Source organism: Exophiala bonariae, assembly GCF_035927105.1.
Source record: "Exophiala bonariae strain CCFEE 5792 chromosome Unknown scaffold_35, whole genome shotgun sequence".
NCBI lineage: Eukaryota > Fungi > Ascomycota > Eurotiomycetes > Chaetothyriales > Herpotrichiellaceae > Exophiala > Exophiala bonariae.
In genome coordinates, this window is record NW_027042510.1 from 330,241 (window position 1) to 356,243 (window position 26,003).

Genomic DNA, 26,003 nt, shown 5'->3' on the forward strand with positions numbered 1-26,003 from the left:
TCACCGTCGACATTGGAGAAACGATCACGGCAGTCCCTCGTGAACTTGTACAATCAAACTAACTTCCTCTTGGACGATTAAAGACCTGCCTGATCACCAAGGCCGGCCCTCATCTGTTCAAAAGATGGCACCTGCGCTCAAACCAGGCCAGTCTTCACTCTCCATGCAACTCGGTGGCCAACTCTTGCACCGAATGAGCAAATCAACAACACGGATTCATCATGCTTCCAATTCCTCATATGCACCGTCAAACTTCACCCGCCAATTTCCTTCCCAAAACTACCAGGACGCCGGGTCGTCATTTGCCTCTCGAGGGCCTCCACCACCAAGTCATACTCTTCCAGGCCCTAACCCACTATACGCATACCCACGAGCACGCAGTATTCCTACCGAGCTTCCGGGTACTAAATTGACCTTTACGACATGGTTCAAGAGCCTCTTTGGCTGGAAGCCCAAAGCCGTTTATAAGCCTGCCCCTATACACATTGCCACCAATCCATACCGAGCCCGCAAACAGTGGCCTCCAGACTTCCGTGACCTTGATTTCAAGAAGCAGTTTCATTTTGAGAAGACCTACCGCCGCCGGGCGGCTTTAAAGTGGGCTAGACCGACGTGGAATAAGAGCATCAAGATTCTCCAACAAACCCTTATCACATTTACACTGGTCTATTTCATATTCATCTGCGAACCGGCGCACGGCGAAGGAACACCATTTGATGGGGTGAGTTCTCATGGAAGGCCATTCCGCCACTTGTTTGGGATTGAGCTGACCCCATCTTCAATAGTTTCGTGTCTGGTTTTTTGGTAAGATTGGCACACTTACACAACTTCCAGATGCGACTAAGCAGGAGGCGGAGAAGCTTACTGCAGAGGCACTGCAAAAGATGAAAAAGCCTATAGGGACGAGTGATGATGCATCTCCTGTGAATACCTAACCAATATGCAGGTCTCCACTTCACAGCTGCATTGTAATTCTTGCGAACCCGTCATCCACAGCACTCCTGCCCATTATCACCTTTGGGCTGCTCGAGGATCCTCGCGACTGTCTGACTTAAACGAATGTGAGCTCCGATTTTACAAGACCCTCCACTCCGAGTCCATGGCGACCACCTAAGTACCCCACCAGCCCTTGTCTGTCTCTTGCCCGTCTGGCCAGCGCCAGTCTTTATTAGGCTTTTCCAAGACCAACGAGAACCAACAGTGCCACGTTCATCACCACAAGCACAAGCCAAATGAGCACAGCCAGTGTCGCAGTCAACCAATTGTTCCGCATATTGACGTCCTGGCCACTTTGCTCACCTTGAACAGTTCGAACGGTCATGACATGGGTTCGACAAGTAAACCAAATCAATGGGGCGGTGACAAAGGGCAGGATGACACTCAGACAGACCTGACTTGCCGTGAGGGCCTGATTCAGACCTTCTCGACCAATAGCACCCGCAATGATGATACTGGGTACGATGCTGATGGCTCTGGTGATCAACCTGCGCACCCAGGGTCTTAGGGTCCAGTGCAACATGCCCTCCGAGACCATCTGGCCGGCCATGGTACATACAATTCCAGCGGAGGTTCCGGAAAGCAGAAGGGCAATGGCGAATAAGGTGCCAGCAACCTTTGAGAGATTTTCGCTCAATAGGTTGTAAATACCGAACAGATCAGCCTCGGTGGCCTCGGTCTTTGGGTAGAGAGAGGCGCCGGAGACGATGAGGATGGCGGAATTGATGAAGAGGGCAAAAGTGAAGAGGGATGTGGCTAGTTCCACGATGGAGTACTTGAGGCATGCCTTGATGGCATAGATGGATGGCACGTATTTCTCTTCCTCGTCGTCGGAGTCTTCAGGCAAGGGGATGTGACCATTCTGTTGGTCAAACTGCTTCAACCTGGGCTGGACGACACCCGAACCAAGGAAGATGGAATGGGGCATGACTGTAGCACCGATGATGCCACAGGACAGGTATATACCATTGCCCTCGACTATGGCCGAAGAAGGGAGGTAGCCCCTGAAGACTTCTCCCACACTAGTATCCTTAATGTAGGACAGTTGAATGCAGAAGCACACCATGACTCCCAGGACTAGACTCATGACAAAATACTCAAACAATCGCAAACGAACCATGGAGCCGTCAGGGCGGTAGAAGAGTAGTAGGACGAGAACGTCGACGAGCGTGATGGCACATCCCGCCACCAGAGGGATGTGGAACAAGAGGTTCAGAGCAATGGCCGAACCAATGACCTGGCAACTGATCAGCGTGAAATTATTAGCATCTTGGTGTCGAGAGCCACTTACTTCAGCAATATCCGTGGCAATAATCGCGGCTTCGGCAAAGATATAGAGAGTGATGGTGAGCCATCTTGGGAGGTGCTTTCTGCAGTTCTCGGCCAGATTCAGGCCGGTGACACTGCCGAGTTTGATACACAGAGACTGCAGGAAAATGGCGAACAGGTTGGACATCAAGATGATGAACAGATGACGGAAGTGAGTGGCGGCGCCGGCCTCGACATCGGTGGCGTAATTTCCAGGATCAATGTAGGCCACGGCAATGAGAAAACCTGGACCGACGAACTTGAGATACTTTCGCAAGGTGGTGATGATCTTATCCAGCACCAGGAATGGTTTGCTCGACGACTTGGAAAATGGTCGTGCATGGTTTGGTTGAAAGGCCGATGTGGCAGGAGTCTGGGTCACGGTCGCGTTGCTGGCGGACTCTTGCTTGATCGGATCAACATTGGCAAAGGGCGGGGACTTGATGCCCGCCGATAGTGACTCGGGGTTGTCATTTGGGACGAGGCTGATTTGCTCTTGTTGATCGTTGGCAAGACTTGATTCATTCTCTCGTTGTTCCCGCAAGTTGACAATGCCGTTCAGATCGGCCCTGGTGGTCAGATCCGAGCTCAAGTCATGGGGATTCTGATTCCAGTCTGGGTGACCCTCGATGTTGTCGGGGCGAGATGGGCAATTCATGATGGTGGTTGGTGAAGAGCCTCTGCTGTAAAGTGCTAGATCGGATGTTCAATTTTGCATGGGGAAATGAAGGTGTGCAACTCTCCGAAAGACTATGTATTGTAGAGAGAAACCTTGGGAGATGAAGTCGTGGGTCAACCGTGACCCTGACAAGTCGGTGTCACACGGGTTTTCCCGAAGGGACTGGGCTGAGTGTCAGAACTTTGAAACTTTTACTCTTTACAGGACTCAAAAGGACTGAGTGCATGAGGGGCCCCGAGGGCCGATGGAAAGAGCAAGTGATCAGATTTATGTTCGCCAGAGCCTGAGCGGTCAGCAAACGCCGCTCAAGTTGTTTTTAGCTACCTGGTACCTAACATTACTCGTACCGACGCCCATGCTTCATGCTGATGCTGATGTGCCGAACCGTGGAACCATGGATGTTTGAGGCTTGGTCCTCAGCACTGGTAATAGATTATCTGTAACTGTACCCGGACATCGGATAAGCTTTCCATACCGAAGTAAGCTTGAAAAAGACTTGCTTGCTCAGGCTGTTCAAGTCGAGGTTGACGAATGAGGGGTAGTCCGGGTGACGAGTTCTTCCGGAAGCATATCTTACAATTCCGTGTTCATCGGATGGTGCAGCACAGGACGATGGATCTGGGGAAGGAAGGGTGCGATGGCCTGGTACAGTGACGCGGCGACGAGGAAGTAGCAATCATCAATGTATTTGTTACTGCCCGAGCTAGGTACCTAAGTAGGTATCGAGGTACTCGAAGTAGGTACTCGGATCTCTTTTGCTTCCACAAGGGTAATAGGTGGTTGAAAGAATATCCGTCCCTGCATTTCTTCGTTTACGTGCTAACTGCTCTCCTCTTAGGTGCTTCTCTAGGCCCTATGTGGCCTCTGCTGAGGACTCTGTCGCCTAAGATCAAGCCTGTGCCCTCGTGTGGGCCGCCTGAACAAGATGTCACTCAGTATTATTGGCTGCCTCTCTCGCCATGCCTTGGTCTTTGTGCCATCCATCATGATTGGTTTCTCTTCAAGTTGCCCGTGATCTCGACATCTCAACAGGACCACCTCATGACACTCGACTTGTCTCAATATCAATAATCCATCAACAACAGACATCCCAAGCAGAGCACATCTCGTCCGACAACTCGCAACCTTCGCTAATCAACACTCTTCGCTTCTCCTGTGTCGACAACCACGACTCTCCACAATCCGCCTGCGTTCCGTGGTTCGTCTGCATCGCATCCTCCACCACTTCACCACACTATCTGCTCGATGCACATCGCACCGCACTTGCCAACAGCACTCCAGGGTCTAATTCAACTCGCCACAGACGTCAAGCTGAGACATACACCTCATGTAGCCTTTTGCTATGCATCTTGACCTGGAGCCTGTTGCTCCACGAGCGTGAGCATATCGCTCCACCCACAGTATGAGTAGCAACAGAATCCCGCTGCACCGTCATCGACGAAGATCCGACCACATCTCGCCCACTTCTCCTTCCTATACCAGACGATTACATGACCGGCCCAACCGCTACAGCGATGTCTTGAGCCCCGTAGAGGGCGCTTCTGCGACCGACGATGCCGATAGCCCGACCATCAACTTCAACCCGGTCTCGACTTATTCAGACAACCATCACCCTCAGCCACTTACCTCTGCGCTCCCACGACCAGCTCCAGTCGAACAAAGGCCCAGTCAAATAGCGTCAGAAGACCCTGGATGGCAAAGACATGCACTTTTGGATCAAGATACTCGCCCTGCAACCAGCGACGCGATTGACACAAAACACGCATATTCCGCGTCAAGACTGGGCCCTAACTCGCTGGAAATACCCTCGAGACCATCCCCTGTAACGTCCCAGTCATCTTTTGGCGACTATCGGGAGAGACGGTCCTTCGAGCCTCCTGTAAAGCCTACAGACACTGCCCCTTCTCCAAACCTGAGGAACTACAGCTTTTCCACTCAGCTTTTGGATCGTCCCAATGAGGACCCCTCCCACCTCAAAAACGCCACGGCGAAGAAGAGCAGGCTTAATCTGTTAAATCCAATGAGCCTGCTCGCACGTCGGCGTTTTTCGCAGAACCAGAAACTCGAGGACGTCAACCTCACCATCAAAACCCTCTCGGTCCCGGCTCTCCCGGACAACTTCGATCCCAGTATCCGTGGCAAGGTAGTCCACGATTTCTCGGCCCCGCGAACTCGCAGACAATATTCGCAGAATGATATTGGCCTACTTGATTCGCCAGCTCTCCGTTCGGGACATGGGCCAGATCCAAACCGCCTCCATGAGCCTCAGAGTGGGAAACTCGCGCCATTGAGCGGCACCTCAAATCAAGGCCATAGCCCCATGTTCAGGGAGCATTTTCAGGATGATCGACCAGCACTACAACCAGATCGGACCGGATATTTGCATAATATCTCGGCATTCAACATTGCGCATGACGGCTCTGATGCCACCAATGTGCCGGCGTTTGCGAAGAAGCTACCCATGGCCGTGCCCCATTCAGACTCTATCCTCAACCGTTCGCTACCAGATAAAGAAAATATCCCTCTGATACCGCAAGCCGAGCCCTCGCCCCCACCTCCGACACCACCTCCCAAGCGTACACCATCCCCTAAATTTGAGGCTCCCCCTCCAGCCGCACTTCCCAAACACATGACAAGCACGTCTTCGAGATTCAGCTTTCAGATAGGCGGTGCAGGCTCATCTGCTCAAGAGAAATTATTGGAAGAAAAGCACAAGCAGCACGCCCAGAGTCAGAAGACCGCCAGTAAAGACATTGAAGAGGAAGATGACGAATATGCCAATTACGATTTCGACGCCGATGACGGGCTCGAGGAAGAAATTCCCAGTTTCAACGCCGATCTTTATGGAGACATTGGTGGTCTTGGGTCCAATGCCCCTCAGAGCAACGCCTTTGTTGCAAAATATGGCCTGAATGATGAGGACGGCTTCGGTGCCGAGATGTATCAAAGTAACGCCCAAACAGCCAAATATCCGCCCCAGGATGATGACTTTGGCTTCAACGACGATCCTCCAACCAACGCGTTGATGCCCAAATACGCCCCAGTTCAAGAGGTTCCTGATGACTCAGACGTCCTCGAGGCGCGCTACAATGCCCTCGCACCAAAATATCCACCCCCAAGTGCACCATTACCAGACATTCCAGTGATCAAAACCACCACATTGCACCGCCAATCACTACAAGGTTTCCACTTCACACCACAATCTCTGACCTTCAGTCCAACCAGCACCAATAATGCTTCACAGCCGACCCCTCGAGATCATGAAGGGTTTGCCATTGGAATCGCAGACTCCAAAGATTTGTCGCAGAGTGAGCACGTCAATGCCGACTACAAAGATGAAGAGCTAGATGTGAATCAATTCTCCATGATTGGTGGTCTTGGTATCACTGCAGGCGAAGTTGTTCGTGGAAGACGCCGATCGCAACAAGTCTCCCGACCACACGCCCAAGTGTTCGATGACGATGATCTTTACTTTGACGATGGGGAGTTCGGAGACATTACTGACGGCCCAACCGATGCGGTCTTTGATGAGCAGATATTCGACGATGAAACCGGGAAGATCCGTGATATTCCTGCAGAGAACGCTCGCAAGCTTGATGCAGCCAAAGCGGCTGCACGACTTGACAGCGAGGTCGCATTGGTTGGCCAGAAACACGACACTATCAATGATTCATTTTACCATGCCCAAGCTGCACACAGGAGCGACTCTGGGGCTCAAGATCTCAATAAGCCGCGGCACGTGAGTCAGACAAGCTTCGGACAAGATTCTGTCGCCGGCTTGACAGAAACCAATCTTGCTGCCTACCATGACGCTCTAGCGTACGCGGCTAATCAAGCAGCTGCCAATGGCCGATTTGATCGCAAAGTCAGCTTCAGCCAAACTTCTGACGACACATCTCCCTCCTATGGAAACAGTCACCGCGGCATCATATCCGATGACAGCCGATTTGGTTTTAGTTATAGCTCGGGCATTGCGGAAGATGATGGTTTTCCGTTTGAAGATGATCTCGAAGATGATCCCATGATTGCCGAGGCTAATGCCGAGGCACTCGAGAATGATGAGGATGGGTTCTATGGACAAGAGTTCGGGTTTTATGCGCACTCGTATGCTAAAGGCAATTCCGAGCTCACCAATGGTGGCTACTTTGCGGATCGGGGCTCTAATGGAGTCAAACGAAGCCATAGCGGCAAGGCAAATTTCCAAGAACCAAGCTTGACACCCATCACGGAGCGTAGTGAATGGAGCACGAGGAACTCGGTCGTGTGTCTACAAATGCCTGGGGGAATTCCAGGTTCGGCGCAATCTATGCCAAGTCCTGGAATTGCTCAACTGTTGGAACTCGATTCCCCTGGATATGATGATGACATGAGTTTCAGTGCACTGATGAGGCTTCGAGGAAGAGCATTCGGCGGTAGCTCATCGAGTGTCAACAGCGCGGGGGGTCAGCACCCCCTTAGTTCTCCATTGGCTCATGTATCCCATCATCCGTTTTCTCACTCGGACTTCAATTCGTCGAGGATGTCCTCAGGCATGCATGGCCAATCATCATCAGCGCCAGGAATACCTGAATCGGAGGAGGAGGACGACGACGATGCGAATCGGCCTACGTTGACGCAAAACACGCCTCGCAAGAAACCCGCCGAGATAGGTGTATACACTTCCCAAGAAGACCTGCCTGTATCGCCGGCTGTGGCCAGCGACCACCGAAAGGGTTATCATAGTCGTACCAGCAGCGGCGCAGACAGTGTTAGCTATCAGCGAGACGCCGATGGAAGGTGGTTGCTTGAAAGAAGACGCACGGATGAAGAAGGGGGAAATGAGGTCATTGACCGTGAGTACCTAGCAGGAGCTAGGATTTGAAACGCACCGTGGTCTTTGAAAGTACAAAATTCGGGCGAAGAGCTCATTTAATGATACCCCCATAGACTTGAATAAACTGCGACATTGCAAGATACGCCATTCCGAGCTTCTCTCCGAAGTTGCTTCTGAAGGAACGAAGATGGGGTCTCGGGCTGTGTATTGGTGGCGTGGATGAGCAACCTAGGAGATTGTCGGTCCGGTGATATGACTGTTTCGCCTTTGCACAAAGGAGCATTCTCGGAGTGACTCCTGTCGACTTTCTGAGACTCCATTTCACCCAAACTATTTTCTCATTAATCACTAACAAGTAGGTCACCTGAACTCTGCGCAAATCGCCCCAGTTAATGTTGCATCTTCGGCCGGCATCACGAAAACTCCACGTTTTATTCCACGCACATGCTGGAATGCTCCGGGTGGTTTATTTTCCCCGGAAAATTCACTTGGCCAAGCCTGGTATCAGAAGCTATCATCGGGGCAGCGAAAAGCCACTAGAAACTGCGAAGATCGCATAAATGACCTCCGTGACTTATTGAGGTTGGTGTTCTCGGAAGTAGGAAGAATGATCAAAGCTTGGATGATTGATTAGTCATTTTGGGTAGAGTAGAAAAGGATTTGAGCGCCCACATCAAGACAGACGAATCATGAACAACCCGGGTAGGTAGAGAATGGGGTGATGTTGAAGCTTCAGTTACGATCAGGATGCCAATTTCTCGGGGATGATCGGCCAGTGTCCGGGCTGTTCGATGGCTGAGACATGGGCAGATCTTAAACTTCGTCAGCTTGGCTCCTGTCCGAGATGGCACCTGCTAAATATAAGAACATTTAGTGCGATTTCCGCATTTTGTAGAACATCGACAATGGCTCCTAGGTAGGCTAACATGGCTTCAGACGAAATCCCAACGCTGCGCTGGGGTATTGTTGCAACCGGACTCATCTCATCCTGGTTTGTAGGAGATCTGATTATTCCACGAAAAGACCCCAAAGCGAATCATGTTATCCAAGCCGTTGGCTCTTCATCCGTTGAGAAAGGCGAGGCATTCGTATCCAAAAACATACCCGACAGGCAACCACGAGTCTATGGAAGCTACAAAGAGCTGTACCAGGACCCAAACATTGACATTATATACATCGGCACGCCACATGCTTTGCACAAGAAGAACTGCCTCGAAGCTATCGAGGCAGGCAAGCATGTCCTCTGTGAGAAACCATTGGCATTAAATGCTGACGAAGCCAATGAGATTTTCACTGCCGCCAAAGTCAAGGGAAATATCTTCGTCATGGAGGCCATGTGGACACGGTTCTTTCCCCTAGTACGTACACTTCAACAACTGGTACACCAAGAAAAGATCATTGGCGATGTCCAGCGCGTCTTTTGCGATTTTGCCATGGACATGAATATTGCAGCACAACCGCCCACGTCCCGCCTCAGAAACTCGGCTTTGGGGGCAGGCAGCTTGCTTGATATCGGCATCTACAGCCTAACCTGGGGATTGTTGGCAATGGGTCTTGAGAATACGGAGTCACCACCAAAGATCGCGGCAACACAGCAAGTTGTTGACGGCATTGATATCTCGTCGTCTTTCATATTGCAATATCCCAAAAGCCAGGCTATTCTGACATCATCGACATTGGCTAAAACGTCTGAGACATTCTGCAGGATAGAGGGTAATCAAGGTGTTATCACGGTCGACGGATTTGTTGCGTCTGCCCCAGCCTCTTTTACCGTCCACAAAGCTGGTACTAGTACGAGGCATGACTTCGAGAGATCCGGAAAGGGGTTCTTTTGGGAAGCAGATGAAGTTGCGCTGGCCATTGCGCGGGGGAAGACAGAACATACCTTGATACCATGGAATGAAACATTACGTGTGCTGGGGATCCTGGACGAAGTCCGCAGACAGGGAGGCGCGAAGTTTCCGCAGGACAAGCGATGATGGGGATTATAGCAACCCCCGAAGTCTCTGGTAAATTGAATCTCATACCTCGTACATGGACGGGTTCGTGATCGGAAGACCTAGGTCCCTGAGGCGCCCCTCTCACCAACCACCTTATGGGGGACAGGGCATTTCCTTGCGAAGTGGTATGAACAATCTTGTGGAAAATGGTAAACTACCTATCCGCCTCTTGTTTAACTCCCTAGGTAGTTAATTACTTTAGTAGGTACGAGGTACCTTGGTAAGCGATAGGTATGGAGGAGTTCCAGGTTCTAGTTAGTGCACCAGCCGGTAGCCGACGCGCCCTTCTGTCCCCAACAGACCGGCTCATTTGGTTAACCAATTACCTATGAGGGTACCCGTGCACGTAGTGGCCTGTTTCTCCAGAGACTTGGCGTCCGCCCAGGTGTTGAAAGTTCACAATCTCTAGTTAAGAAACTAAACCCTTGACCTAAGTACTCGTCCCGCCCCTCATCTATCCTACGACCATGGACTTTTCCAATAATCAGCATCCGACAACCAGCGAAGAGGCTTGTGCACGTCCTTCTAGCATTCCAAGGAAAAGGAAAGCGACCACGGCTATCTATGCAAGGAAGCGAGCCGTGGCCGCGTGTCAGGTTTGTCGGGCTCGCAAGACTAAATGTGACAATGGCCGACCGTCGTGTGGATTTTGTGCCCAAAATGGTGCTCGCTGTGTCTATCCAGACGAAGTAAACAACTATACCTCGTATGCTTCATTGCCCCTGTGCCTGTTGACTGACTCGACTAACAGCCCTGCTGGGATCGTGACACAAGCAATCTAGCCATCCTTAATCGCATCAATCATGTTGTTACCTTGCTCGACCATCAGTCTCTGCAACTCAAGTCTTGCCTCTCCCACCAAGGTGCCCATACCAAATCCAAGGACCCCCAGCCGCAATTTCAAGGCCCTGCATCCGACAACTCATCAGGTTTTCAATGTCACAGCACGGCCGCGAGGGGCAAGGATCTTCCCGCTGATGTGGAGGACGTGCTCAACTCCCTTGATCTCCCTGAGTTTCCGGCGGCGCGCATCAATTGTGAGAGTATCCTGCGCTGGCCTATCTTCAGCAATATAGTTCCACAAACTCATTCTTTTGTCCTGGAATTTTGTGATGACGAATCATCAGATAACACCTCAGCTGCATACAGCAAAAACGCAGGCCAAGCTCGTCGAGGTGCTTACTCCAACATCATACAGGAAGAAAACTTCATTACACTATCTCAGAAGTTCCTCACCTACGTCCACGTGAAGAATCCAATCTTGGACGTGGCAAAGTTTAAGCTTCTTGTTAGGGAAGCGTCCGAGAACGGACCTGGCTGGGATGGCCCATCCTGTTTGGTGGTACGCATGTTCTCAGAGGGTGATCACTATGCTGTGGTACTGATACCTTTTTTTCTTTTCTTCTTTTAGCTAATCGCCTGCGCTCTTGGCTGTCTGGCAGGCCCGTTTTGTCCAGAATCAACTCTCTACGAAACTCCAGAATCAAGTCGCTCGGTAGAATTGTCTTTGACAAATCTAGGCTCCGCTCAAGCTTTCTGCTTGGCTGCAAAGAAGCGTTTAGGCCTCTTACAGCCATCGTTACTATACGTTCAATGCCTGTTCCTGTTTGGAGTGTTTGAAATGTATATGCTTAAACCACAGCAAGCTTGGTTCTACTTTCAACATGCGTCTCTGCAGCTTCAAACTCACTTTTGGAAAAAGTCTCAAAATCGCGCGGCCGAGGAACCCATTACGTCACATCTCGAACGACGACTGGAACAGAGATTGTACTGGTCATGCATGAAAACAGAGTGGTATGCACGAATTTGGACTGTCTACTTTGGCACAAACTTATACCTTGCGCAGCGAACTTCGGTGTGAAGTACCATTGCCGCCAAGTGGAATCACGCGTCTCAACTTCCCAGATCAGTTCCCCTCGCCGCCTACAGAGATGGCATCTCCTTCAGCTCTCCCGGCAAACCTCGAGAACTCAGATCAAGCTATTCAGCCTGAAGAAGAGAAAAGTTGGTTCTACTACCTCGCCGAGATTTCATTCCGTCGAATGTTCAATCGAATGGTTGCAACCATGAACAGCAACTGGAAATCAGGCTGGACCGAAGATATCCACACCACCATGGAACAGTGTGCTCAATTTGAAGAAGAGATTGATATTTGGTGAGTATGCCATAGTACAAGTGATTCGCTTATGTTACCGTACCCTATGAATTCTGTCCCTGAAGGCGATATGATTCAGATTTGACTTTTTCAAACATGCCTATTGGAACACTAAAGCCGACGGCAAGGAGTGGTGAGGTGGCAAACAACACAATTTACTGACTTGTTACTGCAGGTGCGCCCATATACCACCCAAAATCACCTGGGATGTATCTCGAGCCTCGACCGACGAGCTTTCATACTATATTCATGGACGAGCCATGAGTTGTCGTGAGATAATCCATCGCCCCTTTCTTTACAACGTGATACATCATATGGGGTCAGATAATTCACACTGGCTGCAAGCCACAGCGCTAGCGAAGAAATGTCTACAACTTTGTGTAGAGAATGCGTTTCACCTATCTTCACACAGCCGTCATCACGGGACATGGTATGTTGCGAGGACGTCCGTGACCAGAGCATTACTGCTCCTTGCTGCGGCACGCAGTGGGAAAATCGAGCTACCTGAAAGGTGGAAAGATGCAGTTGAAGTCTGCATGATGACTGTGCAAAAGTGGTATGATGAAGCGCCTGATTTAAAACAAGCTGCATCTGTTGTCCAGATCATTATCAACGAGACATTCGATGAATCGTCGATGGCTTCAGGGTGCACATCAAATTGACCGTTGAACACAACCAGTCGAGATAGAAAAGACGTTGCAAGTGTATCACTTGATGTGAAGAGGTATTACGAATTTCAAACATTCTTCGGCGGTTATGCAGTTTACAAAGTTTCTTTGACACTCAGGTACAAAATAAACGCTTCTCGGATGATGGCGCCCTCGTCGACACTGGTGCTCCTGACTAGTGCTTTCGGTAGAGGAAATAAGTAGATTATTTCCTCGTGCGACAATTGGAGAACCTAACACGAATGAGGCAAAGGGCGGACAATATCCACATAGGCTATGGTCGTACTTCATCTGCATGCTGATTTCCAGTGTCGGGGAGTATCGGCGTTCACGGCCCATTTGATGTACCCACGAGGTTAGGTTAGGGTTCCGGCGCTGCAGTCCGAGTCAGCCAAGAAGGGACACCTGAGCACTATCCAATTAACTGGAGGTACACCTTGCAATATAGTTGTCATCAGTGCGAATTATCCTCTGCTACCGGCTTGCTCCTCCGCCTTTCTATCGGCAAGCAAGGTTCTGGTCTAACATTTATTCGAGATGCAGAATGGTGCTCCGGCACTTTTCTCGGCACGAGTTCCGAACAGAGCAGAACGCCCGGAATGTGTAATTATTCGCTATGCACTGCTTTCTTGACCCCCATGCTAGGTCTAGCTTCGTCTACTGCTCACAAACCACGAATCGCAATTGTTTTCTAATGCTAAATCCGCTGCTTCATGGTGTTCGATAGTACCGTTCGTTTAGCAACTTTCCGCTCTTCTTCTTACAACGTCTCTGTGAACGTGTTTCGAGGCCTGTGTCAGGATTTACATACATCGAATCTTCATCTCAATCCAGATGGATATCGAGCATACTCTTTCGGAATTGACACTCGAGGAGAAAGTAGGCCTGCTTTCTGGTAGGTAGGGACAGTTCTTTCCGTATCTTTGATTGCTAACTTGATTGTTTCAAGGTGTTGATTTTTGGCACACCAAGGCTATTCCACGATTGAATATTCCAGCGCTGCGCATGTCAGATGGACCTAATGGAATTCGCGGTTCTCGACTATTCAACGGTGTCCCAGCTGCTTGTTTCCCTTGTGGTACAGCGCTTGGAGCAACATGGGACACTGCACTCCTGCGTACTGCGGGAGAAATGATGGGAAGGGAAGCGATCGCAAAGTGTGTCTCAATCGTGCTCGGGCCGACTATCAATATTCAGAGGACACCACTGGGTGGCCGAGGTTTCGAAAGCTACAGCGAAGATCCTGTGCTGTCTGGAGACCTAGCTGCCGCGTTGGTAGTTGGCATTCAATCAACGGGAGTTATTGCCGCAATAAAGCATTTTGTTTGCAATGACCAAGAAGAGAAGAGACAGAGGTCGAACTCAATCATCACTGCCAGAGCTCTGAGGGAAGTTTATCTGATGCCTTTTCAGATTGCAGAGAAAAAGGCAAAGCCGAAAGCTTACATGACGGCTTATAACAAGGTAAATGGTGTTCACGCCAGCGAAAATACGCAACTGTTACGGGATATTCTTCGAGGTGAATGGAAGTTTGACGGTTTGGTCTTGAGTGATTGGTATGGAACATATTCTGTCGCCGAGGCGTTAAGTGCTGGTCTCGATATCGAAATGCCCGGCCCAAGTCGTTGGCGTGGTTCGTTAGCGCAGCTGTCCGTCAGCTCTGGTAAAATTACAGAGTCTGTAATTGATGACCGCGTGCGCGCAGTACTGAGAACCATAGATCGAGTGGCACCTCTTGGGATCAAAGACTTCGCCTCCGAAGGCACGATTGATAATCCTGAAACAGAAGCGAAGTTGCGCGACATTGCAGTTTCCAGCATTGTTCTTCTGAAGAATTCAGGAAAAGTACTTCCTTTGTCGGAACACAAAACTACTGCTGTAATCGGACCCAACGCCATGCTGGCAGCATATAGTGGAGGTGGCTCAGCACAGTTACGCCCGCATCGTGCAGTCAGTCCATTCGAGGGCATTCGGGCTCGAGCGAAGTCAGTGAGATATGCTCAGGGCGCCACGAACTATAAAAAACTGCCGATGCTTTCCAACATTACGTTCATTCATCCCAATAATACACCAGGTATGGAAATGCGAGTCTATCATGATCCGCCATCTGTACAAAATCGAAGATTAGTAGAAGCATTCAATATCACGGACTCTAGCTGCTTCTTGAACGACTATACGCATCCGACGCTTCACACCAACTTATTTTATGTCGAAGTTGAGGGTATGCTCATGCCAGAAGCAGATTCGGTGTACCTTTTCTCTCTAACCGTGAATGGAACGGCTAAGCTGTATGTTAATGGAAAGCTCGTTGTTGACAACGAGACTAAACAGCAACCTGGTGACTCCTTCTTTGGGTCGGGCACGGCGGAAGAGATTGGCAGTATGGCCCTTCATAAAGGCGAGGAATACAAAATCCTTGTCCAGTTTGCTACTGCCCCAACTTCAAAAGTGCGGAAGACGGGTGCCACACAGATGGGCTTGGGTGGTTTGCAGATTGGAGGTTGTCCGGTTACTGACGCTGAGTCTTTGCTCTTTGATGCAGTCAATCTGGCAAAAGAAGTCGATCAGGTGATTGTTTGCATTGGCTTAAATTCCGAATGGGAATCAGAAGGCTGGGATCGACAAAATATGGACCTCCCGCCTGGCTCGAATGCTCTGGTAAACGCGATTGCGGAGGTCAATCCCAATCTGGTAGTAATAAATCAATCAGGGACCCCTGTCACTATGCCCTGGGTCCGGAACGTACCTGCAATTCTCCAAGCTTGGTACGGAGGCAACGAAACAGGAAATGCTATTGCTGATGTGCTTTTTGGACATGCCAACCCTGGGGGGAAGCTACCGCTGAGCTGGCCAATCAGGGTTCAAGACAACCCTGCATTTGTGAACACTCAATTGGAAGATGGGAATGTTACTTATGGAGAGGGCATCTACGTCGGCTATCGATGGTACGACAAAATTGACCGCGAAATTTTGTTTCCCTTCGGTCATGGGTTATCATACACAGAGTTTCAGATGTCTCAGCTCTCCGTTGAGGCATACGCACCAGTATCGGCGAAAGTCTCTGGCAATGTTGCCAACATTGGTCATCGAAGCGGCTCGGAGGTTGTTCAGGTCTATTTGTGCTTTCCAACATCAATGGTGCCTAGACCAGTCAAGGAATTGAAAGCCTTTACGAAGCTACTGGTCGCCAGTGGGGAGACTGAGAAGTTCGAAATTGAACTTGATCTGAAATACGCGTGCAGCTACTGGAGCGAGCTGGCAAATGCATGGGTACTTGAAAAAGGGACATACCATGTTCTGGTGGGCAGCTCTAGTCAAAAAATCACATTGGCAGGGACTTTTGATGTGGCTGTAACCTCAACTTGGACAGGCATCTGAACCGAAATTCAGGACAAAGATACTGAAACAAGCTGGCCAAGATATCAAGCATTGATATCTCAGCGTCAATGAAGTTGAATTCCTCAATTCCAGAGCTTGAGACAAGCGTTGTGTCAACTAAGATATGTAATGAGAAAATTAATATACGTCGGCGCGGTTATGCAAATGGATAAGATATGGCGTTAGAACAAATTACGACATGACTACACTATTACTACATGCTGCTTTTCAATGAGACTTAGTCTCTGATTACATATTGGCCGGGCATGGGTATATGCGTTGAACCAATCCATATGCCTACCAAGACTGTTTGATGATCTGTTTTATGTCCATACACTCTGCAGTTCGAAGAATTTCAGTCGCTTGAACCAATATAGTCTGCATCTATACGATTAATATGCAATATGTAATACGCTTGTCGCAAAATATATAAACATTGAAAGAAATAATTCCGATCCTTTCGAGCATGCGAGTAGTTCGGGAAGGCAAGTTCCCTCTGTTCCTCGAATTAGGGGCCACCACATCTAGAGATTAGACATTCGCATTGCCCCACCGCATACTAAGGCCAAGTCCACGTGTCAGTCTGTTGCGAGAAAAATATTTCTGATCCACCATCGCTCCTCTGCAAGGGATTCAAGTCTATGGTGCAACTTGAACTTGACTTGTGACTTTATTCGAAGTCTCATGGTGTGAATTCGATTCCGATTGCTTTTCCTCCAAGTCCTCGGTTCTGACATTGAGTTTTCCCTCGAAGATCTCACGGATCTCTTCCAGGGTATGGCCTTTGGTCTCGGGGAACAAGAAATAGATGATGCCAAAAAGAAAGGCCAGGATGCAACAGAAGACAATGTAATACTTCCAGCTTAATGATTTCATGGCGATTGGGTTGACTTGATTGCCCAAGATCAGAGCGATGAAAGAGGATATGTAGGTAGTGGCCAGGCCGCGTGCGCGTAGTGTGTAAGGAAAGATCTCAACCGGGTAAGCTTGTAGGAGAGGAGTCCAGGCGATGTCGTAGAAGAAATAATATATGAAGATGAAAGCCACGACAGCACGACCCGTGGCCTCGCCACGAGCGGATACGAAGTAAGACGTTAGTCCTGTCCAGATGATGTAGCTGATCAACATGCCTGCGCAAGATAGCAGGAACAAGAATCGCCGACCTAGCCGATCAACCATGAAAGCACCCAGGAACGTCGCCACTAACCAATTGAAGATCTGAAGCAGGCCGTTTATTAAGGTCTGATCTTTGACCTTAGTGATACCGATGGTGTTGAGCACGAGAACCAAATAATAGCTGACCACCCCGACGCCATTCCATTGGGCGAACCAACCGGTAATGATCGCGATAAGAGTTCGCTTGCGATTGGCAGGAGTGCGGACGAGGTCAAACCATGATGTCGACGACATAGCATCGGCCTCGGCCATCACAGCGGCTTCAATCTCACGCATTTCAAATTCGACCAAAGCAGACTGGAGGTCCCCAGCAGCGTGCCAATCGGCAAGAACTTTTCGAGCCTCAGTATTACGGCCATGGGCAACGAGCCATCTAATCATTAGGAGGTCAGAATAACGATATTTGACAAGGATCGCATGTGACCAACCTCGGAGATTCTGGGAGGAAGTACCAACCCAGGAGTTGTATGGCTGGAATTGCACCTTGTAGAATCGATGGAATTCTCCAGCTCCAAGTTGATTGGATTTTGAAGGTCCCGTATGTGGTCCAAGCGGCAAAAATGGCGCCGAAGTACTAAACGGAATTAGTATTCTGAAGGTACCCAGAGTCTGAAGGTTGCATACATAGAAGGTGTTGTACATAGCAGTGATCTTGCCGCGATGCGTAGGGTATGCAAGCTCAGTAACGATGATTGGACTCGGTTGGCTCAGAAAACTGGTGCAAAACCCGAGTAGAAATCTCGCCACGACGAAAGTGGCTAGGTTCTGTGACAGCCCTTGCATGATGGCAAATGCTATGCAAGTGATTAAGCCAAAGAGAATAGGTATGCGGCGACCAAAACGGTCGACCAAGTAAGAGACTAAGAACAAAGCGACCACTTTGCCGACAGGGTAGATCGAGTTCATGAGGCCCAACATCGCACCTTCGGGTCGGTCGAAGAATACTCGCCACTGGGGAAGGGTTTGTAGACCGTTCATCATCGATCCTAGCCGTGCGAGATCAGCTACCCTTTCTGTTCTCCTGGCAGATTATACTTACCATCATAGCCAACAGAAGCAGAAGAGAACAAGGGGACGAGGAGTATCAGATTAAGCTTCAGAAGATGTGGTACAAGATACCATGGTTTGGGGTTATTTGGTAGGACCTGGGTGATGTGTATTTAGCATTAAAAGGTTATTCCCACCAACACTGAGGCTGTGCAAGCTGGAAACGTACCGCAGCTAGTTCCTTGCCAACAGCCAACTCGGCCTCTTTCTTGCTCCCAAATCGGCCCATAGTGCGGTTATAAAGGATTGTAGACTCTGAATTGAAGCCTTTGTAAGGTGGTAGCAGTTGATAGATTGTAGTCAGAGGAAGTTCAGACCGGAGGGGGGGGAGTTGACGGCTTTATTGTAGTGACCGTGAAACCGCATTGGCAAGAGCTAATTAGACGAGGGCTCGGAACCTCCAAACGACTTTGTTCAAATGCTCTAAGGAGCCTGGACTTTCAAATTTGGCTAGCAACACATCAAGAACTTCCGAGTTCTCCAGGCGGAGATGAGAATGTGGGGAGGATCCTTGTGGGAGAGTATCGGAAGTTGGGTTTCTGAGGGGGAACAGACTTTCAGCAGATGTCAAAGTTGCACCAGCCGATCGCCCCCGACGCATCGGCCCTGTTCTCGTCTCGAGGATTTCTGCCAAGCCGGGGTTGATCGGGGAGATGTTCAGTTTGTGGAGATTCTTCATCTGAGATCTCCATCCCATCCACACCTCCCGTCTGACACGTCCATGCTAAGCCCGGAGCAGAACCCTTGCAAAGGCCGCCTGCTGGCTTCCGACTGCCAACCTCTTGGGGCGGGCCACCGAATACTGTTTTGCGGATAGTACGAATTTCTAGAAACTCAGAGTACTTATTGCTCCGTCGCACAAACTTAACTTGCTATAGAGACAAAAATCATAACCTCCTTCTCATCGAGCGAAACCTGTACCATCATAAGCCAACCATGGGATCGATAGCACCTCAGACGAACGGAGCACACGCAATTGCAGCAATAGGCGACGATGGCGAGGTGGACGGCAGAATTTTGCGCATAGGGATCATCGGCTGCGGCGAGATAGCACAGGTGGTCCATATTCCAACTATCAACTCCCTGGCGCATAAGTTTCGAACGACATATCTTTGCGATATTTCGAGAGACTCCTTGTTGCATTGCTCAAGCAAAGTCCTTGGCGGCACACCGAAGGTCACCAAAAGTGCGGAAGAGCTTTGTTCATCAACTGAAGTCGACGTTGTTCTGATCTGCAGTGCTGACGCCTATCATGTTGATCAGGCTCTCATAGCCCTTCGATTCGATAAGTACTGTCTACTCGAAAAGCCTGCCGCTTTGTGCTTTCGTGACATCGAGCTTCTCATAGAGGGCGAGCGAAAGTCGCAGGGGAAGATCTTCGTAGGCACGATGCGACGATTTGCCCCAGCCTTTATAGATGCTTTACAAGAGGTAGGAGGTAGGAGCAAGATTCAGTATGTGCGCGTGAGGGACATCATCGGTGCCAATTCAGTCTTTGTTGATCAGTCTGGCACCTTTCCGGAAAAGTTCAACGATTTCAGCCCCGCTGACATGGAGGATCGAGTGCGGCGCGAAGAAGATATCCTCGAGCAGGCGTTGAGATACGAGTTTGACATCCCAGTGACACCCGTGTCAAAAAGAATGCTGCGTGTTCTCGGAGGGTACGTGTAGCTTTACGGAGCCTGCGTATGAAAATGCTTACTGATAACCTTACACAGGCTTGGAACACACGATCTATCTGCCATGCGCGAGATGATTGGAATGCCGCAAAGCGTGGTTGGCGCGTGTTTGACCTTCCCTGGTATTTTCAGCGTTTTATTTCACTACGACGATTTTCCAGTGGTGTATGAATCCGGTATCAACAATGTCCCACTTTTTGATGCCCACATCGAAGTCTATACGCCAGAAAAAATTGTACGAGTTAACTTTGATACGCCTTATATCAAGGGACTTCCTGTTACTATGACTATCAGAGAAAAGGCAGGAATTAATGGATACCAAGAACGTACAACGAGGAAAACGTATCTTGACCCTTATACGATCGAGTTCTTAGACTTTCACAGATGTGTAGTCAATAAAGAAACACCAAAAACCAGCGTCAAAGACGCTAGAAACGACATTAAGCTGTTCCAGATGATCTTAAAAGCTGGAGAAGCACGATACCAATCACCCAAAGACCTCAAGGACCAGTGACGTAAAAGCAAAATCATGCGAAACAGATAGTTGGAACGCCAGAAGGATCGGATTCATGGAGCTTTAACAACCTTGCAGCATAAATAGCATCCTATTTGCATTTACAGCGAAGATAGAGCAGGATTTGTCTCTTTAATAATCGTCCTTAAGGAATGGAAGGTGAACACCAATAGATGAAGAGTCATTGCCGTTCCAGCAGACCATTGAGGTATCGTTTGTTTCAAGCCAATCAAGGGATATCCCTCTCAAGGGTAATGATATTAGGTCTTTGTGGCTTATGTTCTCCTTGTCAGGAATTAGTCATTAAGGTCAAGAGAACGGAAATAGAGACATTTGATTAACGTTTCTTCATGACTTTTTTAAATCAAACAAGTCTTCAAGGATCGTTGTTGAATATGGAGCGCACCGCTATTATCTTGGGTCCAACAGATGCAGTAGGCTAAGCCACCGTGCTCACCGCCGAAAGACTGGGTGTGGAAGTGATCCTGGCCATGCGAGACGTGGAGAAAACTCATTCTAGGCCTTGGTCTTAAGGCAAACTAACTGAATCTCTAAAAGGCATATGCTAATCTCAACATGCTGGATACAGTTCACACCGCAGTGGCTAGAATTGGAGCCACGTACGCTTTCATCTACAGCGCATATGGATCCTTCGATCATATGAATTCTACTATAGAGGCACTTAAGTCCTCAGGCATCGTTTTAGTGGTCTTCTTGCGTAGCTATATAGTCCGAGATGATCCAAGAGCCATTCAACCCCAAAGAGGTCATTCCATACTTGCACGCGCGGGTCGAGGTCAACCTTGAAGAAACATTCGGCTCCAGTGGCTTTTGGCCGTCAGACCAGGATCTTTCGCAACAAATACTCTCCAATACAAATCTGGGCTCGAATTGGAAAAGTAAAAATATTCTCACCAAATACTCAGATCCATTGTATTGTCCCGGAGGATTTTGGCAGGGTGTGTGGTACTTTACTTGCAAAAGGCCTGCTAGATAACAAAAATATTCTCTATCTATACGGGCATAGGATGTTTCCTTAAGAAGATGTCGTTATGATTCTCCCAAATAAGCTTAAGAAGACACCCAAGATCGAAATCGCCAACGACGAAGACGCACTGAGAGCATTTGTCGAAGAGCGCGGGGTACCTTTACCCGTGGCGAAATACATGATTAGTAGCGGAGGAAAACTATTTAGAAATCACTTGAATATGGCTAGTTTTCCGATGAACGAAGAGGAGGTTCGCAATGTTGAGCAGTATTATGCCATACAGTCAACGGCTTTCGAGGAGTGGGTAGAATTTCTTCATTGAGAATATTGTATGCAGTATACATAGATAGCAAAGTAGCGCCCCAACCCTGTGAAAAGTCTATATTATTATAAAAAGCTGAGCCACGTCATCCTTTCCCGTGTAAGCAAGGGTTGAGGCAACCGCGATGACTCACTCGTGATAGTTCAAACAATCTGTATCGACGGATTTGCGGATCAAGAGTCAAAGGGGATATATAGGTGCTCCATCTCTCCCTAGCATGTACAAGATCATGTTTCAGATAGTGTAGATGATCCTTCACCATAGGGTATCTCCTTCATTGCCTCTGTTCGACTCAGATTCAGAGACTGGGTCTAGTTTTGTGCAAGATCCCACTGGTCTGGCCATCAACTTGAAACTCCTGGATCGCCCAATCCGATATACTGAGAGGACACTCTGTCTCGAGGAGAAATATCGTAAAGCCCTCAGTGCCGACTTTCTGAGGCTCGGTTGCCTGGTCTCCTGCTTTTATGTGTTCACCATTAGAGGCGCCATGGCAGGCCATCGCAGAGGCCACTGAAGCCCCATATGGTTGAAATTCCAGACCCTGGTTCCACTTGCAACTTTCGTCTTGATTAGAGATGATGGGACCCGAGAATTCTGTCATTGTATTTCGATGATAGTATGGTAACCAATATGTATTTTCCATCACATTCCAGCGAGGAGGAATAATGGCAAAGTCGACCACCCCAGTACCGGGCTCACGGTAAGAGGGTGCTGTTAACACGGTGAATAAACTGGGATCCGGGTGATCGTACAGAGCGCTACCGAGCACGCAAAAGCGAGCAAGGTCATATTTGTACGGATAGTATGTGCCATTCCATGCTGCCACATCAAATGGAGTGTGTCCCTGCGTGCAGCTAAACAAGCGTCCTCCAAATCTGGACACGATTTGCCACTGCCGATTGTTCCCACAAGCCCTTCCGTTTTGGAGAGTACCATCAAATGCAGCAACGGGTATCTGAAAATCTCGAACGTTTGCTAGTGAGCATGACCCAATCGGGCCAAGTTCAGGAAGTCTAAAATGTCCCTGGAAAAGTTCGCAGATGTAACCTCGTGCTTGACCAGTTGGCAATGTCACTCGGTGTCTGATTCCACGGGGAATGACGGCGATTTCATTCTGTCGGACTAGCAGATTTCCAAGTTCTGTTTGGATATCCAAAGCACCCTGTTGCGGGATAATCAGCATATCGCCATCGAGGGAGGAAAACGCTCGTGCATCCTTCATGTCCTCAGTGATTGCAAAGATATAGACAGCAAGCCCAGTTTTCATGTAAGCATCCCCTGAATGTGCGAGGAGGCGAGCGTTCGTCCAGTCTTGACCCATTTGAACAGGAAATGACATCCACCTATGGGCATTGAGAGTGGCATGCAATCCGGAATCTGCAGCAGTACTTGAATGAGGACCATACGGTCTAAAGCCACTATGCTGACGAGATGATGTTGCACGGTAGAGCCATGTTTGCAGGCAATGAGACCTAGGTGCAGTGAAGGCGGATCCCGATATTCTTTCTGTCAATAGTCCGAGTGGTGGCTTCTGTGGATTGTTACAGGCAATTGGATTTCCACCTGTGAAAGCTTCAGACCTGTCCAGATCAGTTGTCGTACAACTTAAAGGCTCAAACAGGAGCACTGCGTTATAAGAATGTTCAGACGAATAGTACTCACTGGTGGTGGTTGCCAAATCCTTCGAGGTATCGGTACTTTTCTGCTAACTTGAACGGAGTCACAGGCATTCTGAAAATATAAACATTAGATAATAGATCGAATCGAGCAGAAGTGGAGGAACGAGGGCACCCAGCGGACGTCAGAAGTCGTGGACCACCCAACTGTGTCTTTTAGCTAATACTATACCCTATAATGGTTGAGTCTAGCGGGCGACAGGACATGAAGTGTTACGCGATCCGCGAATTCTGTCATGCCCTGGGTGGCGGGATACGCTTCTTATGTCTAAACGATTTTAAATGACTTTTGCAGACCTCGGCCAAGCCATGTGCCCAAAAACAAGCACCTACCCCGCGGGGTAAATGGTTCTAGAACCTGGCAGATCCTGAGTCGAGCCGAGATCTAACTAGTCCTATGACAAGGAGTAATGGTGCAAGCAATGACCAAGGGCCTTGAGTCACATAGGGCCGAGGCTTCATTGGCGCCCATGATTACACACTCCAAGATTTCATCTCCAACTCCTTGACATAAAACCAAGCCCCAAAGCCAGCTGGGTGAGCTGCCCCACCAATTGGTGTACTATGGATTGGCATCTCACCAGAAGAATTCACGTTTTATCTCATGCAAAAGCATTTCCCAGCCTTCAATAGCTGCGAGAGAGAAATCAGACACCCCTGAACAGGTCTACAAATAGTACGCTCGTCCAAATACTGTCCCCAACGAAAGACGAAATGGAGATGCATATTGCCTCGTCATCTACACAGTTCCCTACCGCCTGTACACAAATGATAGTCATACAACTACGACCTGGAATTTCGATAGAGGATACCTCCAAAGGAGCAGTTACCTTCAACCAAGCCCTTGAAAGCTTGAGGAGATGTCCGGAGGTTCGCAGAGTATACTGGGGCCTTGGGCTCGAAAATTCGGAGATGGTCCACCTCCATATTGGTATGTCTGGCTTAGATGCATTATTCGGAAGTGGCAACTGATAATTCGGCTATGTAGTCAGAGAACAGCTCTCACAGCATTATGACTTTCTTGCTTCAGCAGTATATACGGATTTAAAGGGCATGCTTAAGAAAATAGTTCAGGCCGAACTCGTCGTGCGACACGCCTTCTTGGTCGAGTACACACCCAAATGTGAATCACTTGGGAAAGGAGCACCGTTTACAGGAACAGCGATCTACGTTGACACCGATAGAGCGTGGGATTTCGCATGGCAGTTATGGGCGACTATTGTGCCACATGTGAAAGGCTGCATGGGCGTTGCAGGAGGATATATTGTCGAACCGGTGCATGGGCACAAAAGATGTTTTATTGCTTGGGTTGGCTGGAACACGATTGAAGACCACCAGGCCTACCATCACACTAAGCATTGGGAAGAAAGACGAGCCATTCTGCAACAAGGTAACAAAGGCTTCAGAGAGTATTGTCATGTTATGTTTGATAGTAGCCGTTCGCCAGCAAGGAGCCTCCTCTAGAGTTGAAAGATGACAGAAGTTTCTACATAATTCCACTCGCCCTCCATTCTTCCTTAAGAGGTTCAAAATGCTGCCACATGAGTTTCGGGTGGATTTCAGTGTTCATCCCAATGGTAAGGAGGAGCGGTATTTTCTCAGGTAATCTAGACTCGAGACAAGCAGGCAATCTATCTGGTTCGTGGTGATCATCACTGCCTGGATGGGGTGCTGACCGTGAATTCTCTGCGTTCAGAAGAGAACAGTTCGCTATTTCAGTGTTATTGCAACACGACAAATATCCATGCAATCACTGGAAATGCAGCGGGTGTTGTGTAAGAGGCTTTCGCGTCCAGTTCTTATTATTTCGAATATGCAGAGGGTCGATAGCTTCTTTCGTCCAGCTCAGCTCCAAGTATGGTTGAGTTCCTTACTCGTTCTCCACTAGATATTGCCGTATGAATATCCGACAGGCGGCAAGGTTTGCAACGGATTTTTAAAATATGCCATTCGAATTCTTGGACCGATCCGGTATCTCGCAGATCCAGTCCCAATGCTCAGCAAATAGTCCCTCCTCGATCTTGAAGATATCCACAATATTCATTCCTCAATCCCCAGGCCATCGGACGACGTGCATGTGAATAGTCAGAAAGTCACCGTCTCTAAGGAATCTCTTGTATTTGAAAGCTGGTGGCTGCGCTTGACCACTGTTCTGGGCAGCTAACTGCTGCATGGTGGCAAATCCGACCAATCCCTGCAGTCTATCCCAAACATCTGGATTATGTTGCTTATATTGTGGATGACGGAGCTTGCTGACCGTTTCGGAGTCTCCATATTTGAACGCTGCGATGTAGAGCTCGATAATTTTCTTAATCAGCGTTACTTCTGCCACCGTACGCTCTGGTGGGTCGTTCGATAACGCGTACGCTTCTTCAATCTCTGTGCTGTATTTAAACATAGTTGAAGTTGAATACTCTTTAGAGAAATCATTGTAGTAACAGAACCCTGGGATTCTCGCTGCGTTCTGCTTAATATACTACCTACCTAGGGAGATAATGACAAACAGTGGTCGTGCGGGGTAAATTTTACGGCAATGTACTCTTTAGTGTAGGGTGGAGGTGGGGGCTAGAAATGTAGAGTTGCGCGAGAGAGTAACTCCGT

The 26,003-nt window shown here is 48.9% G+C and overlaps 9 protein-coding genes across 9 annotated transcripts; 5 read left to right on the plus strand and 4 right to left on the minus strand.

The window, feature by feature from the left end:
* Positions 1-124: 124 nt before the first annotated feature.
* Positions 125-935, plus strand: LTR84_009086 (uncharacterized protein; the record flags this gene model as incomplete). The annotated part of the gene is made up of 2 exons (XM_064852628.1): positions 125-721; positions 786-935. 2 exons carry the CDS (start codon positions 125-127, stop codon positions 933-935), a joined length of 747 nt encoding a protein of 248 aa, XP_064701335.1.
* A 233-nt stretch (positions 936-1,168) lies between these two features.
* LTR84_009087 (uncharacterized protein) lies at positions 1,169-2,962 on the minus strand (the record flags this gene model as incomplete). The annotated part of the gene is made up of 1 exon (XM_064852629.1): positions 1,169-2,962. One exon carries the CDS (start codon positions 2,960-2,962, stop codon positions 1,169-1,171), a length of 1,794 nt encoding a protein of 597 aa, XP_064701336.1.
* Positions 2,963-4,385: 1,423 nt separating this feature from the next.
* Positions 4,386-9,775, plus strand: LTR84_009088 (uncharacterized protein; the record flags this gene model as incomplete). Its single annotated transcript, XM_064852630.1, has 2 exons — positions 4,386-7,815; positions 8,733-9,775. 2 exons carry the CDS (start codon positions 4,386-4,388, stop codon positions 9,773-9,775), a joined length of 4,473 nt encoding a protein of 1,490 aa, XP_064701337.1.
* Positions 9,776-10,263: 488 nt separating this feature from the next.
* LTR84_009089 (uncharacterized protein) lies at positions 10,264-12,613 on the plus strand (the record flags this gene model as incomplete). The annotated part of the gene is made up of 5 exons (XM_064852631.1): positions 10,264-10,392; positions 10,548-11,138; positions 11,208-11,590; positions 11,643-11,951; positions 12,127-12,613. The coding sequence occupies 5 exons, from the start codon at positions 10,264-10,266 to the stop codon at positions 12,611-12,613; spliced, it is 1,899 nt and encodes a 632-aa protein (XP_064701338.1).
* An 840-nt stretch (positions 12,614-13,453) lies between these two features.
* Positions 13,454-15,997, plus strand: LTR84_009090 (uncharacterized protein; the record flags this gene model as incomplete). The annotated part of the gene is made up of 2 exons (XM_064852632.1): positions 13,454-13,514; positions 13,569-15,997. 2 exons carry the CDS (start codon positions 13,454-13,456, stop codon positions 15,995-15,997), a joined length of 2,490 nt encoding a protein of 829 aa, XP_064701339.1.
* A 639-nt stretch (positions 15,998-16,636) lies between these two features.
* LTR84_009091 (uncharacterized protein) lies at positions 16,637-18,449 on the minus strand (the record flags this gene model as incomplete). The annotated part of the gene is made up of 5 exons (XM_064852633.1): positions 16,637-17,546; positions 17,602-17,747; positions 17,798-18,159; positions 18,213-18,318; positions 18,390-18,449. 5 exons carry the CDS (start codon positions 18,447-18,449, stop codon positions 16,637-16,639), a joined length of 1,584 nt encoding a protein of 527 aa, XP_064701340.1.
* A 707-nt stretch (positions 18,450-19,156) lies between these two features.
* On the plus strand, positions 19,157-20,413 carry LTR84_009092 (uncharacterized protein; the record flags this gene model as incomplete). Its single annotated transcript, XM_064852634.1, has 2 exons — positions 19,157-19,881; positions 19,939-20,413. The coding sequence occupies 2 exons, from the start codon at positions 19,157-19,159 to the stop codon at positions 20,411-20,413; spliced, it is 1,200 nt and encodes a 399-aa protein (XP_064701341.1).
* A 1,608-nt stretch (positions 20,414-22,021) lies between these two features.
* On the minus strand, positions 22,022-23,047 carry LTR84_009093 (uncharacterized protein; the record flags this gene model as incomplete). The annotated part of the gene is made up of 1 exon (XM_064852635.1): positions 22,022-23,047. The coding sequence occupies one exon, from the start codon at positions 23,045-23,047 to the stop codon at positions 22,022-22,024; it is 1,026 nt and encodes a 341-aa protein (XP_064701342.1).
* A 2,402-nt stretch (positions 23,048-25,449) lies between these two features.
* Positions 25,450-25,800, minus strand: LTR84_009094 (uncharacterized protein; the record flags this gene model as incomplete). The annotated part of the gene is made up of 1 exon (XM_064852636.1): positions 25,450-25,800. The coding sequence occupies one exon, from the start codon at positions 25,798-25,800 to the stop codon at positions 25,450-25,452; it is 351 nt and encodes a 116-aa protein (XP_064701343.1).
* Between the last annotated feature and the right edge of the window lie 203 nt (positions 25,801-26,003).